Genomic DNA, 19,130 nt, shown 5'->3' on the forward strand with positions numbered 1-19,130 from the left:
GAAAATGAAAATGAAAAAATCTTTAAACAGAAAAAAAAAGGTACTCCGAAAACAGGAACCCCCTTGTAATATCTTCACATGAGGTTTCGGTATTTAGATTTCGCTATGGATATACCAAGCAGAGTGTCAACCCAATAATATCCTTTACGTCTGGGATCCCTTTCGCCCTTGGAATTTAAACTTTTGGAAGGCTGAAACTCCTGTTCGATGTTGGTTGAAGCAACAACATAGACTCGCGAGACTTGTTTCCAACTGACGTCTAAGCCTTGCTCGTAAGAGGACTCTGCCACTCTGCCCAGAAAACCTAATGTTGTACAGACTACGTGCCGATTCTGCGACGTGCCATTTCCATATCCCCAAAATGATCACAAACCTGACCTGATACGTTCTCTTCTCGGCCTAGAGATACCAAATCAGGGTTTTCTTTCCACAAGGCAGGCTATCTTATGAGTGGCAATAATCGACAGCAGTCTAGCTAAAAGATATAAATTTCATGTCCACAGTTCAAACTACTCCATACAAGTGCAGATGCAGACGCAGACGCAGATGGTTTGTTTAGTGGCATACGAAACAATGACGAAGGGTGACAAGTGTATCCTAGCAGTCTAAGACTCTAGGTCAACATCCAAACAAAACCCGCGTGAATTTGATATCGAAAGCATAATCATATTTCAACATTTATAACCTCATCCTATCACCCAAAACAGGCACAGATCAGGTTGCAATCAGTACCTGCCAAGAGGATATTCCCCTTTGTAACATCTCATTTGGCGAAACTGCTAGAGCATGTGTAAAGATCGGAAGAACTGCTGTCTTATCACCCCGAGCATCCCCTCTGGCCCCTCAATGTGCGGGATACCTATCATAGAAGTCCGAGCTTTTAAACCACTTGCATCATCCTCAATTCGGAGTAATTAGATTTGTTCCAGAAGAAAAAAGTTTAATAAATACCAATCCTTCTTCCCTGGGTATATCACCTTCTAGCTTTTGAAATATCATCAAGGAGAACCTTCGAAACAAAATGCACTCACGGGGGGAAAATCACTCTGTTTGAACGTTCGGGAACGTCACTCACAATCTATCTTGCATGAGGTTCCACTGCATTCATGCACCAATAGATTCACACGTCATACCGGGGCAGCCAGTCAGTCTACTCTGTACACGGTGATCTTGTGGTCAACCACCAAAATCCCCATAACCACAGCCAAATTACTTCATCGTGATTACATAATGATGCCGGGAGATGGTGGAAAAGCTTCTAGTGTAGCGGTAGAACTGTTTTATAGGATCTAAAGCATTCACGCGCGACACGGTATTGCTTGGGACTAGTAGGATTCCAGGACGAAAGCATAAACACGCATGGGAACGTTGAGATTAGTGACAGAGGAGAATGATACCCCAGCCATGGATGAGTTCATGTCCCTTCTCCTAACAATTATGCCGCTGATTAGACTTCGCAAAGCCCTAATGAACTGAGATCGCCTAGACTTTGTCTCTAGCCCCACCCGAGAATAAAGATGCAATCTTACTATCGAATACAACAACAATTCATCAAATGTTCTCGTCGGAGCCTTGAGAACTGGAAATGTGAGCAGTAGAGGAAGTCTCGAGAACTTAAGTCGCTGCTCTACTCCCTACTCCGTAGTCAGGATTCAGCTCCAATGTTAAAATAATATAGCTCCACCGATCAATAAAAGGGCGCGCCTTGCCAAGTCCCAACGGTGCCTGTGAATAGCATCAAAAGTAGTACACAACACCTGATATTCTGGTGTCAGCAGACTAAAAGATGGAACGCCTCTGGTTGGATCTGTAAAATTAATACTTATAATATCAACAGAAGATAAAAAGCTACTCACCAATATTCCAGCATCATCATTAATCATTTAAACAATAACGAAAACATCGACACAATTATCGATATGAAGCCAGCAACTGATCGTAAAACAGCACTCATCCTAATCGATGTTCAGAATGGCTTTCTCCATTCAACAGCATTTGGTGATCTCGCAACTCGCAGCACGCCGAAGTGTGAGGAAAATATCGGAATGCTGCTTTGGAGGGCCAGAGACTACAATGAAAGATTATTAGGGCAAAGCACCTCATCGCCTATCCTCATTTGTCATGTGCACCACCACAGTATCAATCCCAACTCTATGCTGCATCCCATCAAACAGATAGAAGTCGATGGAAAATCGGTACCTGCAGTTCACCCTCAGAAATTTGCAACTCCTCGTTATAACGAGAGGACTTGGACAAAGAACGTCAACTCGGCATTCATTGGAACGGGGCTGGAGAATTTCTTGAAGGAAAACGGCGTGAGGCAATTGATCATCTGTGGTTTGACCACAGATCACTGCGTCAGTACATCAACGCGCATGGCGAGCAATTTGAGAATTGTCGATATCATGGAGAATGGGAAACTGGTAGATGAAGGTGACATCGTGCTGGTGGGAGATGCGTGTGCCACATTCGCAAAAGGAGGAATTGATGCTGAAACAATACACCGAGTCAATCTTGCTAGTTTGGATGAAGAATTTGCGCAGGTAAGAGAGACGATGGATGTGGTTGAGAAGGTTTTCGTTGAGGTCTAAATAGGTGACTGGTTTCGTCCCAAGCTCGCATCTTTCAGAGCTGGCTTGTAATATAACTCGAGAATGAAATGAAGATACGACGTGTGATTTTGTGGAGGCCAAAAATGAAATTAAATCTCCTCTTCAACGAGATCCTGTGCAGATAATCCTGGAGAGTCTCTCCACATGACAATGGAAGCAACTTTCTTACACATTGAGAGTACTCGAGTAAATATTGAATATCAACATGATATTCATGCTGCTAAAAACGACAGTAATAAGCAACGTTTTAGTCGACGAACATCAATTACTTAACTCGTCATTTACAGAGATCTTAGAGCAAACAAGTCTCTGAAATTGTACCCAAGTTTTAAATGATTCGATTTGTTGAAATGTAAATTGAGAAAATTAGTTCAGTAGGACCATTATTTTCATATGGGGCCTCCGGGCCAAGTAAGCGGTAGCAAATGGCAAAATAAATAAAGAGACCGCGATGTACGCGACTAGGTTAGAGACGCGCAAAGTGGAAAATAGCATTTCTTAATTCTCATGTACATTCAACATTTGAGATAATCTTGAGAAATGGACTCACTTCATGAAGGTTATCCTGATGCTGCAACAGTTGATAATGCTTCTCAACCTTTAAAAGGCATGATTGTTTGCTGTACCAATGTTCCAGATGAAAAGCGTGTAAGTTTTGTCTATCATGTCAATGTTTACGAGTATTGAATGATCAAGACTTGCATGGTTTGCGACATGCAAGCGCAGATTTCTTAATTTGTACCCAATTGCTAACTTGGCTCATTTCTAGACAGAGTTAATCACTCAAGCAGAACAAATGGGTGCCAGTATTCGAGCTGATCTCACAGTCGAAGTTACCCACCTAATCGTTGGGCATTGGGATACTCCAAAATATCATTATGTTGCCCAATTTCGACCGGATGTTCGACCGATGACAATGGATTGGATTGCGACAATTCGAAACCTTTGGGTGAATGATCATGACATAGATATGGATTTATTGGAGCGACAATATACACTACCTACCTTTACCTCCCTCAGAATTAGCATGACCGGATGCGATGACACGGCAGAGAGGCAGGATATTGCAGAAAAGATAAAAGCGAATGGGGGAGAATATGATGGGAATTTGACAAAACAAATCACACACCTGATATCATTCCGAACAGAGGGCAACAAATATAAGGCAGCGAAGAGTTGGGGCCTGCGGATAGTCTCTGCCGAGTGGCTATCAGATAGTTTGGAAAGAGGAATGATTCTGAACGAGAAATACTACGATCCTTCTTTACCAATAGATGAGAGGGGAAAAGGTTCTTGGGACATAGATAAGCCTAGGATCAATTCATCGAGGAAGAGGGCCAGGGAACAATCGATGTCTAGTGTCGAAGAGGGCAAGAGGAAATTACGCAGAACTGCGAGTACGAAATTAAATACCCAAAGTCAAAGTATATGGGGGGATATTGTTGGTAGTGGCAATTCAATCCAGGTGTCGAGAAGCGGAATTTGGGACACCAGTGATAGCTTTGGGCCGGCAGAGAATAAACAACTCGAGAAAAGCAAAGAAGTTACACCACTTAAAGCTAAAACCCTTGACCTTGTTCAAGAACCGAACCAACCATCAGGTGGCATATTCCATGAATGTCAGTTTTGGATTTATGGGTTTTCTGCCAAGCATACACAAATATTGGAAAATCATCTCGTTGCACATGATGGTAAAGTGCTTCAGAATGAGTCTGATCTAAGTGCTCCGAATTCAAGAACGCGGAGTTATATAATCGTGCCATCTCATCTCCCGCCCTCAAAATATCCTAATAACAGTTCAAAGGTTGAATTGGTTACAGACTGGTGGGTAGAACGATGTTTACACCTCAAGAAATATCTCGAGCCGAAAGAACATGTTCTAGGAAGACCATTTCCTAAGTTTCCTGTAGAAGGTTTTAGTGGCCTGAAAGTTTCATCTGCAGCGTTCACCGGTATTGACATTCTTCACGTGAAGAAAGCGACCGAGCTATTAGGGGGGGAATATTGCGAAGATATGACTCCACAATCCTCAGTTCTTGTTACGAAATCTATAGTCAGTCTTCGCAAAGACAAACTTGAACATGCTCAAGAATGGAAAATTCCAATTGTCACTGCCGATTGGCTTTGGGATTCGATTGGATCAGGGACTAAAGTACCATTTGCCAAATACAGATGCAGAGCTACAAAGCAACCAGCTTCAGCCCCTATCCCAAATAAAGAATCAGTACCAAGACACGTTAGCAATCCGGAACAAACAACAAGCCAAAACAGGGGCTCTATTTCCAGATCAAATACACTTCCTTCACGATCCTCATCTAAAACACGCCGCATTGCGCCCTTAGATGAGAGTGCATTTGCACCACTAGAAATCGAATCCATCCCCATAAAAGACGAGGAAGAATCAATTCCCCTCCCTATCCATCTCGAACCCGAATCATCAGAACTCACCCCTCCTTCCCCTTCAAAACCTGAACCTCTGTCTGAAATCCCCGCCAACTCAAACTCTACAAACCTCACCCCCGCCACAAACTCCCGCCCCCCATCTACCTCACGAACCCCCGAGGAAGATTCCATCGACATTAGCTCACTCCTCGCCAAAACAAAACGTCCCGGCTCTTCCGTCTCCATCCCGAACGGCACAAGTGCATCCAGCGATCCCAATTCCAAACGACCCCGTCAACCCCGCGGTAAAGCAATCATGGGCCGCGCCCTCTCCAACGTCTCAACGACCTCTCTCGCCTCCTCTGTAGACTCCACTGCTACCACCGGCCCCGCGGTCATCTATCCCCGCGAAGAAAGCCAAGATGAAATGAACGAATTCATGAATCTCCAAGGCGATAGAGAGAAAGTGGCGAAAATTATTCCTCCCGCGACGCAGTTGGGATATATGGATAAAGAAGGCGAGGAGTATCAGATGATGGTTCAAGGGATCATGGAAGGAAAGGGAAAAGAAGTAGTGGAGAGGGAAATGAGCGTGGTAAGGGAAATGGAAAAGGCGAAGAGGGGATTGGGAAGAAAAGGGACAATTGGAGATTTCTCGAATGGGGGAGGGAATAGTGGGAAAGGCGCGATGGGGACGAGAACGAGTGGGAGGAATAGGAAAAGTTAGTTGGGGGTGGGTTGTAGTGAAATACCTCAGCTGTATTGGGTTGGGTGGGTGTAATGGATCATTGGATGAATGATAATAATTACATTTGGTGTTTGGCGGGTATACTGATTATGGATATATGATATGGAGCAAATACAGGATAAGCGAAATGTCATTTTTGTGGGGTTTGTTATATACATGAAGATGGATTAGGGTAGTGTAGGTAGGTAGGATTGGATGAGGTAAAGATGAGAAAGACTCGAGAGTTAAGACTTGAAACCTAAGAGTAATGAATAAATAAATGAGAGATGAATAGTCAATGAAATGAATATATGACTCTTCTCATTTTCGATTTCATGTACTGTGTATTTCGGGCTATGTGCAAGCGCATTTGGTTTAGAATATCTGTATAGTTTCTTGCATGCACATGCGCATGTATATGGACGCGATACGTACGTAGGTATTGAGTGTAAACGAGAAGTGAGTGAGGTATATAGTAGCGTAAGTGTAATAAGCATACATGGATAATATCTATTTTCTTCTTAACTGTTGTTAATTTGTTAAACTATATCTACCTATTTCATTTTATTCTCCCTTTCTATTTTTGATATTTTCCTTTCTCCCAATCTACTACAATCTAATCTAATTTTGATTTTTTATATACCCTCAACCATTTATTTCTCCCCTTTCATCTCTCATCCTTCACATCACCTCCTCCTAATCCTAATCCTAATCCTCAACCTCCAATCCCCAACCCCTAACACCTCCCTGCCCACGCCCGATACCAATCCAAACACTCCCTATTCGCCACACTCGCACTAATCTTCACATCCATGCCGCACAAAATCTGTTTCACCGCCACCTCGACCTTCTTCCCATTCGTCGTGACAGGTATCTCAAAACACTCTTCGATAATCCCGGGTACATGTCTTGCGCTCAACTCCTTTCTTACCACCTTCCTAATGCCCTCTCTCAACTCCTCATTAAACGTATAACCCGAAGCCATCTTCAAGAAGAGAACAACCGTCTCGTCGTCATCGGTAGGACGTCGTCGTCCGATACAGAGGGCGTCTTCGATTTCGGCGTGGAAGTGTTTGAGAAGGATATTGTAGATTTCAGCCGAGCCGAAGCGGACACCGGAGGGTTTGAGGATGCCGTCTGAGCGGCCGAGCATGTAGATTCCTCCTGTGGTGGGGGAGAATTTGATGAAATCGCCGTGGTGCCATACACCAGGGAAGATTTCGAAATAGGATTCGAAGTATTTCTTGTCGCCTGGGGTTGGGCTTGATGAGATTTCTGAGCTGTGAGAGGTAGAGGGCGAGAAGAATGTGGTGGGTTGACTGGGGAATGGTTTGGTGCACACTAAGTCTCCTGGTTCACCGGCTGGGACGGGAGATCCGGAGGGAGAATAGGCGGTGATGGACATACCGAGGGCGCGGACTTGGATTTCGCCTGTGTAGACGGGGGAGAGGGGGGAGGGGGCACCGAAGAGGGAGATTATATCTGTGCCGCCTGTTATGGACCCGAGGTTTATAGTTGGAGGGAATGCGTTGTAGATGTATTTGAATGTTGAAGGAGCTAATGGTGAGCCAGTAGAGTAGATTGCGCGGAGGGTGGAGAGATTGATATTTTGCTTCAAGGGAAGAATGTTATTTTGTTCAAGGATGGAGAGATATTTCGCACTGGTTCCAAAATGGGTGATTCCTAATTCTTGGATGAGAAGAGGCATGGAGAGATTGGAATGCGGTTTGAAAGGTGATCCGTCGTAGAGAACTATAGTGGTTCCAGAAGCTAAGCCGGATACGAGCCAATGCCACATCATCCAAGTGCACGTTGTGAAGTAGAAAAGGCGATCACCAGGACGAATATCGCAGTGAAGGATGTGTTCCTTCTTGTGTTGGATGAGAGTTCCTAGAGAAGAGTGAATGATGCATTTGGGTTTTCCGGTTGTTCCTGAAGAGTAGAGAATATACAGTGGAGTATCTGGTGGGAGTTGTGTAAATTTCAATGGGGCAATTGGATCAGTAGCGCTAGATTTTGTAAGTAAGTGTTTGGGAAGAAATGGAAACGAAAGATACTCAAATGACTCACCTCTTCAAAAACTCATCATAAGTCTCTGCTTTCCCACCCTTGATATGAAATCCTTCAATTCCAATTGGAATATTCACAGTATCGAAAATAATGAGCCGTTCAAGCCCCTTTAATTCCTTAACAATCTCACGTGTTTTACTCAAACTCTCATGAAATCTTCCATTATACTCGACCCCATTATCAGCAAAAAGTACGACCGGCTCAATTTGCACGAGTCGATCCAATACAGCCGCAACACCTGTATCAGGGCTAACTCCAGTCCAAATTGCTCCTATCGATGCAGCAGCTAGCATTGCCACAACAGTATTGGTATGATTTCCTACAAACCCAGCAACTCGGTCATGAGGTTTGACACCTAGCGTTCGTAATGCATTGGTACATTTGCGAACTTGTTCTCTGAGTTCGGCCCATGAGACAGTATGGCGAGTGGATTCTGTAGCGGCGATGATAGCTGGAGAATCTGGGTCAATAGTGAGATTGGCGGGGTAAAGGAGATTCTCGGCAAAGTTGAGGAGAGATCCTTGAAAGAAGTTGGGTCGAGGAAATATTGCGGCATTATTGTCCACAACCTATTATTGTCAGTCTTGCAAGAATGTGTAGAGCTCCTCTGCGAGAAGCTTTTCTTTGCTTGTGAGCCAAACTGATATCAAAGTAGTAGATAGAACTACTACGCCTCAAATCAATCATTCTTTCAATTTTCTCGATTGTCTCCCTCATTCACAGCCCAGATTGCACCTTAAGAGAAGACGCGCTCGACCTGGTCGACCTCCCGTCTCCCTATCTAGCGTATAACTCAATATTCCCGCCTAAAGAATCATACCCATCACATGACAATACGAAAACTAGCACCCTACGTACCTTATCAAACCCCCTCTCCGCCCTAATTCCCGTGAGTAACCAAGTCTCCTCCCAAAATTCCGCTATGTTTTCAATAGACCATTTATACAAATCATCATAACTGTCTAAGTTCAAGTTATATTTCTTGTTAACAATCTCTTTAAATTCGTACATGCGCGTGGAAGTGGGATCCGGATGACGCCAAAGTTCTGTAGGCGATGTTTCGGACCCATTGGGAGGAATTTGTGAACGCATAATTGTGGTTTGATAAAATGGTAGTGTTCGAGTTGACTTTGGGGAAGAGGAGTGTGCTGCAAGTGGATAATTGGGAAGGGATGAAGAAAGGGGAGGGGAAGGGATGAAGAAAGGGGAAGCGATTCTCAACAGATTTTGCAATGGGTGTGTTACTATATTGAGAATGAGATGCGGGATGTGGGGGACTCAAGGGGAAGTCCGGCGGTGAATTTCAAACTTGTAGAAGTAAGTACTTGGTGAAGACAATTGAGTAAGTCTGCTTGATGTTTGCAAGAAAGATTGGTGGAAAATGAAGAAAATGAAGAATTTCAATGTACGGTATGGTATACCTATCTTGACATGAAACTATTTACATATTGTAGGTACATCCAGTGTCCTCCAACAATCCAGATGCGGAAAGGTTCCGAGCGGATTGTTGCGGCACCTGACAGTGTCCTCAGGCAACATTCCGAGGTTACCCATATGAACTGGCGGGTGTTGAACGGATAACAATTTCGAGACATCTTGACTGGCATCACACTCAGGTCCGTGTTTGTTTTTTTCGATGTCAAATACTCACAGGCACCTACCCACGTGCTACCTGCATATCTGTACTTCCGGTTCTTACAATGATTTTAGTCATCATACCCATATATATATCTCGTATACCGAGGTATAGATGCTTCAGACTGTATGTATTGGTGGACATTCAATCTTGGTGTGAAAAGAGTCAACAATGGGAACACGACCTCAAGTCACCACCAGGTACGTACCGAAACTCCCCCATCACCGGTAGCAACGGGAAAAAGAAAGAGGGAGCTCAGAACTTCCAACCCGCCCACTCCCACATAGTGAAATAATATGGCATCGGTCGATGAACTTATATGATATTCGATTTCTAGACCTTTCACAAAACCACTAAATCGAAAGCTGCTAGTAACAGTATCAAATTTAAGCTTAAGAACTTCTTCATGCTATTAACATGCATTAAGTTGGACCCCCTATTTTCTGGCCACCCCTGTTTTAGGCCACCCTTTCACACCAAAAATCACTTTTTTTAGCCCATTGATAACCCTATCAAAATTGAATATAATTTTATGAAACTTGATATAATGAATCTATAAATCAATATTAATAATATAGCAAAAGTTTCGAATTTCCAACTTTTTTCCAGATGAAATTCTTAAGCCTCAAGATATCGATTTTTAAATTTATATAAGAATTACATATGAATTTAACATCCTGTTTAAATCTCTAATTACTTTCTAATCATAATAAGGAAATAAAAAAACTAATTAAATAATTGAAGGTTTTAAGATTAAATTTATATAAAGGTTTTTGGATTTTTTTCAAGATATTAATAGTTTTAGAAATACATTTTATACGAGAATTAATAATTCCTATAATTTTAAAAGTATCTCTATAAATACTTATTTATTATAATATTCTTAATTTTTTGAAATCTTTTAGAATAGCTATATTATAAATTTATAATAAAAATGAATAGTTTATCTTTAATAATTTTGATTAAAACGTTATCAAAGGTCTTAATAAAGTTAAAATTCGTATATAAATTTAATACAAATTTAAAAATTGCTATTTTGAAGCTTAAGATTTCCATCTAGAAAAATCAGAAAAATCAGAAATTTTCAGAATAAGCTTAAAATGATCTGAATTATATATACAAAAATCCAATAGGAAAATTTCATGAATAATCTTTTTTAGGTTGTTTTAAAACAGGGGTGGTCAGAAAATGAGGGTTTCAATTTATGCTTTACTAATTCAAGGAGTACCCCTCTCTCTCGAGAAACGGCTGACTATAAGCTTTATAAGCTTTCAAAATTACAGTGTACACATCCAATGCAAAAGCCATCCAATACCTACGGAGGTCTACTGCGTGTATCATAAGTACAATCATGTGAAGCCGACCCAAGGATCCCAACGTCTGATGAATTTATACTTTTAAAGGATCTCGACTGGTGCTTTCTCGAGCAAGATTTCATTCAAGGGCAATGCTAGGAACGTTTGAAGAGTATGCATCAAAGTGATATCATAGTCATGGGATCTAGACATGCTTTCGTCTGGACAAAAGATAATATTAAAAGTATAAATATTGCATTGTCACGATTCGCGACCGAATTTCTTGAAAAGAGAGAGGGCATATGAAGGAGGGCAGGTGATGTTCCACTTATACACTATGTTTGGTATTGTATGGAGAGTTGATACAAGTGAGGGGTTGAGATACGCGTAGATTGGCATATGGCATGGGTGTATCGTGGCAGTGAACTGAGCGAAGGAACGTTTAAAAGCAATTTTCAAGAGCAAACGTCAAACATATCATGACACGCGCGTTACGCTTTATACGCTTATATGGAGTGGGAGTGAGAGTCTGGGAGAAAAGCCAGCAGTACCAGCTGCTGTTTGATATGGTACACACCGACTAGGTCAGGGGTAAAGGAGTGTCTAGCGATCGTTTTGAAGTCTGGTACCAAGTCAGCGCAAATGCAAGAAGTGGGAAGAAGCATTGAGGTACCGGTATGCATCCCAACAAACAGAAGAAATCGATGATTTCATTCTCTTCATACTAATCTAGCAGCTTTAAATGAAGTAATATGAAATTCAAGACTTTACCTTACAATAGCAGCCCTTGAGCATCGAGAATCGAGAATTGACCTAGGTACCTTATAGAGGGTAACTAGGTCTTGCAAAAATGCCCTAGAGACTTGAGACTAGAGCAGACCTAAAGTAATTAGTTTGCACAAAAGTACAACTTGGAAACCCATAGGAAACTCAGAATCCAAATAAAGTGCATAATTTGCACAAAAGGCAAGCTTCTCATTGGTTCCGTCGCAGTTTTTGACAGCCCTACCAGTCAATTCCAAGAATGTAAAAGTCGAACGGATCCAGATAACCACTCTTTTTGGTGTTTTGGAACCAATCATCTGGGGTTATCTAACGCTTCCAGCCATTTCAATCCTGGAAAAAAAGAAAGAAAAAAGGAAATTGGATATATCGGGATTCGTAAAAGACCGCAGACTGCGTCGATAGAGTCTCAAGGCGGCGAGGAAATTGGAGGTTTTGGTATAGGGAAATGTGTATGTAATCAAGGACGAATATACCTGAATCACTCCCAAGCAGAAGATTACCGTAAAGCGGCAAGTCAAGTAGAGGTAAGGATAATTCGCCCGAACGACGGATGCACCGGACGATTAGCTTCTTCTTGTTAGCATTATTCGATCTTTCCATTGCTCATCGATGCTCATCGCCGCTCATTCTCGGAAAGTATTCTTCATATTCATAAAGTCTAGATTGATACATTATACATTATACATTAATACGTTAATACGGAGCCACAAGCCGCTTTGATCATCGTTCATTAGAAGATTTCAAAGACTCCCCGACTCTTGGGTACCACCACCACCAACTTATCACATAATTAGTAGATTCAACCCATGTTGGACCTCATTTACCTCATTTACCTCATTTACCTCGAGTAACCTAAAAATCCATATCTCTTCTCCTTTATCTCACACTTTCACACTTTCACTCTTCCTTCCTTTTTTGCGAATCGTGATCCCCCGTTATATCGAAAACTTTATGAAGCTGTTCTGATTCAAAAGGGAACTGCCTTGTTGATTGTCAATCTTACTTATCATCATCATAATAAGACAGCATAAGCCAGACTATACTGGTGTGTTTCTGCATCGCATCGATTGAGAAGAGTCCTACTCGAGTAACACTTTCGAAACTATAATTGAGTGTTTGGGAGTGTCTACAGTAACTTCTTCCAAGATAGCTTCAAATCCAGCCACACCTCGTCCCTCTTTCCCTGGCGAGAACCTCTCACCGCAGTGACCGATTAGCCAGCCTTAAATCTCCCGCAGAGGAGGAGAGAAAGAACCAAGAACGAAGAACGAAGAACGAAGAGCGATCAACGAAGAACGTTCTAACGGTCTTTGACTTTCTCTCGTCGCGAACTTAGTTTCAATCCTCTTAATCACTATTTTGCCATCAGAACGATTACTTTCGTTCTACTCTATCTCGTGAAAATATCAAAAAATCAGCATCGGCATTCACCATCAACCAAAAAAGTATTTCACCACTCACACCGATTCGATATTCCAACAACATACAAATACACACACACTACGCACACGGCCAATTCTAATTCACTAAGCATAAAATTCCATCCTTGGTATGTCTACTTTTTCCACAATTTCCTTCAGTTATCGATTTAATCTCGATTGCCTTAAAAACCGATGCCCAATTTAAACCTCATCGTGCCCTGGGCACCAAATCGTCTGTACTTCTTACGATATACTTATAATACATCGAAGTCTTCGTTGTCTTCTTCCATCGTTCTCCCCTGTCACCATTTTCGAAAACATACATCAAGTGCTTCGCCCCACAGCTCTTCTCCCTGCATTATAAATTGTCCACGTTACTGATATTAAATCCTCATCCTAGAACTCCGTCGTTAGTCAATCTGCCAACCACCTTCGTCATAGCCCACAGACTACGAATACCCCTTATTGATCTACGATATCTATTCCTCTACATCCCTCCGAGTCAATTATCTCACAAGTCAATAAGCAAAGGTCTCCAGCTCTTTGGAGAAACATCGGCATACGACTTTCATTCAGTCTACGCTTCCAACGCCAACGCTATATACTCTAATCTGTTCGAGCAGGGGTTTTGATTCATGAACACGATGCCTCAAAGACTTCCTCGAAATCCGTTCGCTAGTTCTATCACGCCTGCGGCTATTACACCGCAATCCGACAATCCTACAGCTCGTAGGTCGTCGACCTCAAAGGGCAATAGATTGACCAATTTCTTCACCTCTTCACCAAAGAGCAAGGAACAACAATCTGCTCAGGCGGCCCTCCTTTCTGCTGTTGCCGCACAACAACAGCGACTTCTGGATAATCCATCGCCCAGTCCAGCATCTTTATCTCTTCCCACAATTTCTCTCTCCACGGCAAAGGCTGGTGAGGTAAATATGGATGAACCACCTACGACACTTTTTCGACCACCTTCCGTCGCAGAGGCAAAATTACAAGCAAGAAGAGATGCACAATTTGGTCCATTGAACCACCCAAGTCATAAATATGTCAGCCAACATCATGGAGTTCTTGAAGATCCAGTCGAGGATGAACCACCATACTATTATCTTCTCACTACATACATAAGTTACCTGGTCTTGATCATATTTGGACATGTTCGGGATTTCTTTGGAAAAAGGTTCAAGCCTGAAGCCTACCGACATCTTACTGCTGCCAATGGCTACGCCGCTCTCAACAGTGATTTTGACAATTTCTATGTCCGAAGATTGAAGTTGCGTATTGATGATTGTTTCGCTCGTCCAATTACTGGAGTTCCTGGTAGATACATTACTCTTATCGACCGAAAGACTGATGATTTCAACAAGAACTATCAATACACTGGCACCTACACCGAAACTTTGAATTTGAGTTCTTACAACTATCTCGGATTTGCCCAGTCAGAAGGACCATGCGCAGATGCAGTTGAAGAGACAATCAAGAAATACGGAATTAGCTCTGCAAGTCCTCGAGCGGATGCCGGTACTTCGGATTTGGCCTTGGAGGTTGAAGACAGAATTGCTAAGTTTGTTGGAAAACCCGCTGCAATGGTATTCTCAATGGGTTTCGCTACAAACGCGACTGCTTTCCCAGCTTTGGTTGGAAAGGGCTCTCTCATTATTTCCGATGAATTGAATCACGCTTCTATCCGTATCGGTGCACGTCTTTCCAGAGCTATGATCATGTCTTTCAAGCACAATGATATGAATGATTTGGAAAGACTCCTCCGAGAAGTCATCTCTCAAGGTCAACCTAGAACCCATCGACCATGGAAGAAGATTTTGGTTGTAGTTGAAGGTTTATACTCAATGGAAGGAACAATGGTCAACTTACCAGGAGTCTTGGCTCTTAAGAAGAAGTACAAGTTCAATCTTTTCGTCGATGAGGCTCATTCTATTGGTGCTATGGGACCACGCGGTCGTGGAGTATGCGATTACTTTGGAATTGATCCTGCCGAGATTGATATCCTCATGGGTACTCTGACTAAATCTTTCGGTGCTAACGGAGGTTATATATCTGGTGAAAAACACATTATCGACAAACTAAGGCAAACCAACGCGGCAACCATGTATGGTGAATCACCTACCCCACCAGTCTTGATGCAAATTCTCAGCGCTTTGAAGATTATTTCTGGCGAAATCGCTCCTGGTCAAGGTGAAGAGAGATTACAACGAATTGCATTCAACTCGAGATATCTCCGATTGGGATTGAAGCGCCTCGGTTTTATCGTTTACGGTCATGATGATTCTCCAATTATCCCAATTGTTTTATACAATCCCGCCAAAATGCCAGCTTTCTCCCATGAAATGCTTCGAAGAAAGATTTCCGTCGTCATTGTCGGTTATCCCGCCACGCCACTTATCTCTTCCCGTGCCCGCTTCTGTGTTTCTGCAGCTCACAACAAGGATGATATGGATCGTATTTTGGCTGCTTGTGACGAAGTTGGAGACGTACTTCAGCTTAAGTTCTCTACGGGTGTAGCCGGTGGTGCAGAACATCTCCCTGATGGTGTTACACCTGAGATGGAAAAGGAATGGCAAAGGGCGAACGGTCTTCAAGGAGTCGTTAAACCCCCTCGCTGGTCGTTGAGAGAAGTCATCGCCAATGGTGTAGCAGATGTCAAAGAACCTTTGCGTTGATGGGAGTTCTCCCACTTTATGAATAACTTATGTACATTACGTTCTTGTGCGGTGCTTTTTTTTTCTGTTAATTCATTTGGCGCGGCATATCGTTAAGATACCCCTTGCCATTGCCTTTTTTGATTTTTTTTTCTATTCAGTTATACATTTTTCCTCTTCTCTACCATGATTAGGTTTTTTTTCAGATGACCAGTTTTTTTATGAGGGATATTTCTTGTGGATGATTGATTTGATTCCACTGATTGATGGATGGTATGGGGGAGTGGGAATAACAAAAACATTCGTTAAGGCGTCTCGAGAAGGACAATGATTTTATACCGGTACAAATGCGAATACAGATACAGATCCGCGTTGGGGTTTGTGTCTGGTGGTTGAAAGTTGTGAATGGATGGGAAGAACGAGAGCAAGGTGGTCGGAAATGCGATTACCTATAATATTAATAATTAGATGATTGATGAATGGGTATGGGTGAAATGGATTGGGGTGATGTGATTGGGATGGATGAAAGGTATGGCATGGCATGGTGATGGTTAAGTGGAGGAGGGAGGAGGGAGGAGGGAGGAGGGAAGATGAGAAGATGGAAGAAAGAAATGGAGTAGATAGATGAAGAGAAAAGACAAGAAGAGAAGATAAGATAAGAGAATTGAATGACTGATTGCGAATTGGCGATATATTTATTTTATGAAGTTTTTCTTTATTATTCTCTCTATCCTACATGCCTTCCCCCCCCCCCCCCCTCCTGCCATGAGGTCAAAATGAATTAACTAAAGTGACAAGTGATCCTCAGGTTTGATCGACACTGAAAGAAACCGATCGTCAGGGGAAGCATTTTTATTATTGAATATTTTATGCAAAAAGCCGTTTTCCGATGGTGAAGTTAAAAATCGATATTCACGTCGATCTTTTGTGAATTTTTGAATTGGCCTGAAATAAATGGCAGGAATTTTGGGTGAAGGGAAGGGAAGGGAAGGGAAGGAAAGGAAGGGAAGGGAAGGAAAGGAAGGGAAGGGAAGGAAAGGAAGGGAAGGGAAGGAAAGGAAAGGAAAGGAAAAGAAGAAAAAGTCTATGTCGTCATTATTTTATGGATGTATGATGTGGTGGTATGTAGTGAGCTGGTATGATGAAATACGAAGAGGCAGGCTGGATTGGGTTAGGAACTTGGAGTGAGGGGAAGAGGGAAAGGTGTTTGTGATGGGGTGGGTGCTAGTAACCAGCTTAAGTGCTTTATTGGGTTATTTGTTTACTACAGAGGTCTGATATTCTGATATTTGGTTTTCTGTCTTCTGTCTTCTGTATTGGTGATTCGGGAATTGAGAGAGTGAAGATTGAAAGATTAAAAAGATTGAAGACTAAGGATTTTATCACATCACGTTTTATTCTATTCTCATTCCCATTTCATTCCATTCCATTACAATCTTCATATCCTCCCCCACCCACAACCTCACATACCACCTCCCTCATAATAATAATAAAAATGACCCTCACCCAAACCCTCCTCCACCTCACCAACTTCCGCTCTCCCTTCCTGCGCACCCTGGTCCCCGCCGTCGGCGCCGCCTACCTCCTACAAGCCGCCGTCGCCATCCCGAGTATCGCGGCCCAGTCCGAACGCTTCTATGATTTGAGTGGCAGCTTGACGTATCTGAGTGTGACGGCCCTTTCGCTTTATTTGCCGACGGTGAGGGCGAGGGCGGCGAGGGCGGCGATGGGGGGGTTGGGAAAGGGGGTTGAGGTGAGTTTACTTTTTTGTTTGGGGTTGGGTTTGGGTTGGGTTTGGGTTGGGGATGGGGATGAGGAGGAGAGGGGAAAATGGAGAAGGAGAGTGAATTATTGAATGAATGAATCAAAAACTAATCAGGTACGGAAATAGTGGCCGAAACTCCTCGAAGCGTTTACCGGGACTGGAGGTGCCAATGCGTTGAATTGGAGACAGGTAGTTTTGAGTGCGGCGGTGGGGATTTGGGCTACCAGACGTAGGTTTTTCTTTGATTTTTTCTGCTCTACTCTGCTTGATTTAGTGAGTGGGACTTCTGGGTGGATGGATGGATTGGGGAATGCATGAGTTGGGGATTTCTAGTAGAGGTTGTTTTATTTGTTGGTTTGGAGTCTATTGTATTGTGTCACGTTACTAACATTGTGAAAAACTAGTTGGTAGCTATCTCTTTAAGAGAATAATGGAGGATGGTCATGATTCTCGATGTGAGTTTGTTTTTATACTGCGTTTCTTGATTGTGATGTGTGAGAGATGAGAAATGGAGTTGGGTTCAATATTTCTCTCTCATACATATATGCATATATACACGTTTCTTCTTCTTCTTCCCCCTACCCCTCGATCCCTACATCAACCCAACTAACACCCTCCCAGTCGACGAAATCAAAAAATCACCCACAAAATTCTTTGGTGCCTTCTTCGCCCAAGCAACCTGGGTATCCCTTTGTTGTCTCCCCGTCCTCGCCCTCAACTCTCTCCCACACCCTCTTCTCTCCACCCTCCCCACCCTCATGCTAACCGATATCCTCGGACTTCTTCTCTTCGCCGGCGGTCTCTCCTTCGAAATCGTCGCCGATCGCCAGAAATCCACCTGGGTCGCTGCAAAGAAGAGAAAAGAGCACGATGAGGATTTCCTCACCAGTGGTCTGTGGAGTAAAAGTCGACATCCAAATTATTTCGGAGAAGCAACGTTGTGGACTGGAATTGCGGTTTTGAGCGCGGGGGTGCTTACCGGGAGAGTAGGTCAGTTGGGCATGGGCACGAGTGAGGTCTGGGGAAAGGCGTTGGGAGTGGGTATTGCGGGAGTGAGTCCGGCTTTCGTGTCCTTTTTGTTGTTGAAGGTTAGTGGGGTGCCGTTGAGTGAGGGGAAGGTATGTTGATTTTCTTTTTGTTTGGTCTTGGTTGTGTGGTTTTGTTGAGTGTGGTGTGCATTTGGTGATAGGAGACTGGGAGAGAAGAGAATGGGATGTTACCTGCTTGCTCAGGCCAAAGAATCTGTTCACGCGAGAAACGCATCTCTCTCCTTACCTATCCTGTTAAAGTACAAGGGAAGCTATTCACGACTTGGAAAACTCGCGAGTGCAAGTACCACACCTAGGATCTCATTCAGGAGCATCTATCTCAAATAGTCAAGCCCCTAGATCCCATCAGACTCTAGAAGAGCTCCCATCTCAACATCCGGAGTCCTCGATATGTTGAACGCAGAAAGAGCAGATCGATAAAGGAGAAGAGGATAAAGCTTGAAAATGAAGAGAAAGAAGAGAATACAAACCTAACTCACGCCCTTGCAAAAAATAGTATGATAAGAAATACGGACATCGAAAAGATTATCAACAGTGGAAGGAGAATACTCCGATGTTTATTCCAAAGTTTTAGGGGGTTGTGGGATGGCTTGTTGGAGGGAGGAAGGGAGGGGTAGATGAATGGATGGTTTTTTGGATGGAGGGGATGATGGTTGGGGTTGTGCTCTATTACTCTATGCTATGAGTGATTACTTGACAGGTATAGAGAAAGTGGTGGAAAGGAAAGGAAAGG

General features: G+C 42.9%; 5 protein-coding genes across 5 annotated transcripts; 4 read left to right on the top strand and 1 right to left on the bottom strand.

Annotated features, from left to right (window-relative positions):
- Positions 1-1,919: 1,919 nt before the first annotated feature.
- Positions 1,920-2,591, top strand: EAF01_003222 (uncharacterized protein; the record flags this gene model as incomplete). The annotated part of the gene is made up of 1 exon (XM_038911476.1): positions 1,920-2,591. One exon carries the CDS (start codon positions 1,920-1,922, stop codon positions 2,589-2,591), a length of 672 nt encoding a protein of 223 aa, XP_038772711.1.
- A 426-nt stretch (positions 2,592-3,017) lies between these two features.
- EAF01_003223 (uncharacterized protein) lies at positions 3,018-5,721 on the top strand (the record flags this gene model as incomplete). Its single annotated transcript, XM_038911477.1, has 2 exons — positions 3,018-3,260; positions 3,382-5,721. The coding sequence occupies exons 1-2, from the start codon at positions 3,153-3,155 to the stop codon at positions 5,719-5,721; spliced, it is 2,448 nt and encodes an 815-aa protein (XP_038772712.1). The 5' UTR covers positions 3,018-3,152.
- Positions 5,722-6,392: 671 nt separating this feature from the next.
- On the bottom strand, positions 6,393-9,202 carry EAF01_003224 (uncharacterized protein). Its single transcript, XM_038911478.1, has 3 exons — positions 8,650-9,202; positions 7,792-8,360; positions 6,393-7,730 (listed from the first exon to the last, which is right to left on the bottom strand). The coding sequence occupies exons 1-3, from the start codon at positions 8,881-8,883 to the stop codon at positions 6,458-6,460; spliced, it is 2,076 nt and encodes a 691-aa protein (XP_038772713.1). The 5' UTR covers positions 8,884-9,202; the 3' UTR covers positions 6,393-6,457.
- Positions 9,203-13,573: 4,371 nt separating this feature from the next.
- EAF01_003225 (uncharacterized protein) lies at positions 13,574-15,604 on the top strand (the record flags this gene model as incomplete). Its single annotated transcript, XM_038911479.1, has 1 exon — positions 13,574-15,604. The coding sequence occupies one exon, from the start codon at positions 13,574-13,576 to the stop codon at positions 15,602-15,604; it is 2,031 nt and encodes a 676-aa protein (XP_038772714.1).
- Positions 15,605-17,078: 1,474 nt separating this feature from the next.
- Positions 17,079-18,971, top strand: EAF01_003226 (uncharacterized protein; the record flags this gene model as incomplete). The annotated part of the gene is made up of 5 exons (XM_038911480.1): positions 17,079-17,336; positions 17,475-17,577; positions 17,753-17,803; positions 17,970-18,466; positions 18,894-18,971. 5 exons carry the CDS (start codon positions 17,079-17,081, stop codon positions 18,969-18,971), a joined length of 987 nt encoding a protein of 328 aa, XP_038772715.1.
- Between the last annotated feature and the right edge of the window lie 159 nt (positions 18,972-19,130).

This window comes from Botrytis porri, assembly GCF_014898465.1.
Source record: "Botrytis porri strain MUCL 3234 chromosome Unknown BPOR_004, whole genome shotgun sequence".
Taxonomy (NCBI): Eukaryota; Fungi; Ascomycota; class Leotiomycetes; order Helotiales; family Sclerotiniaceae; genus Botrytis; species Botrytis porri.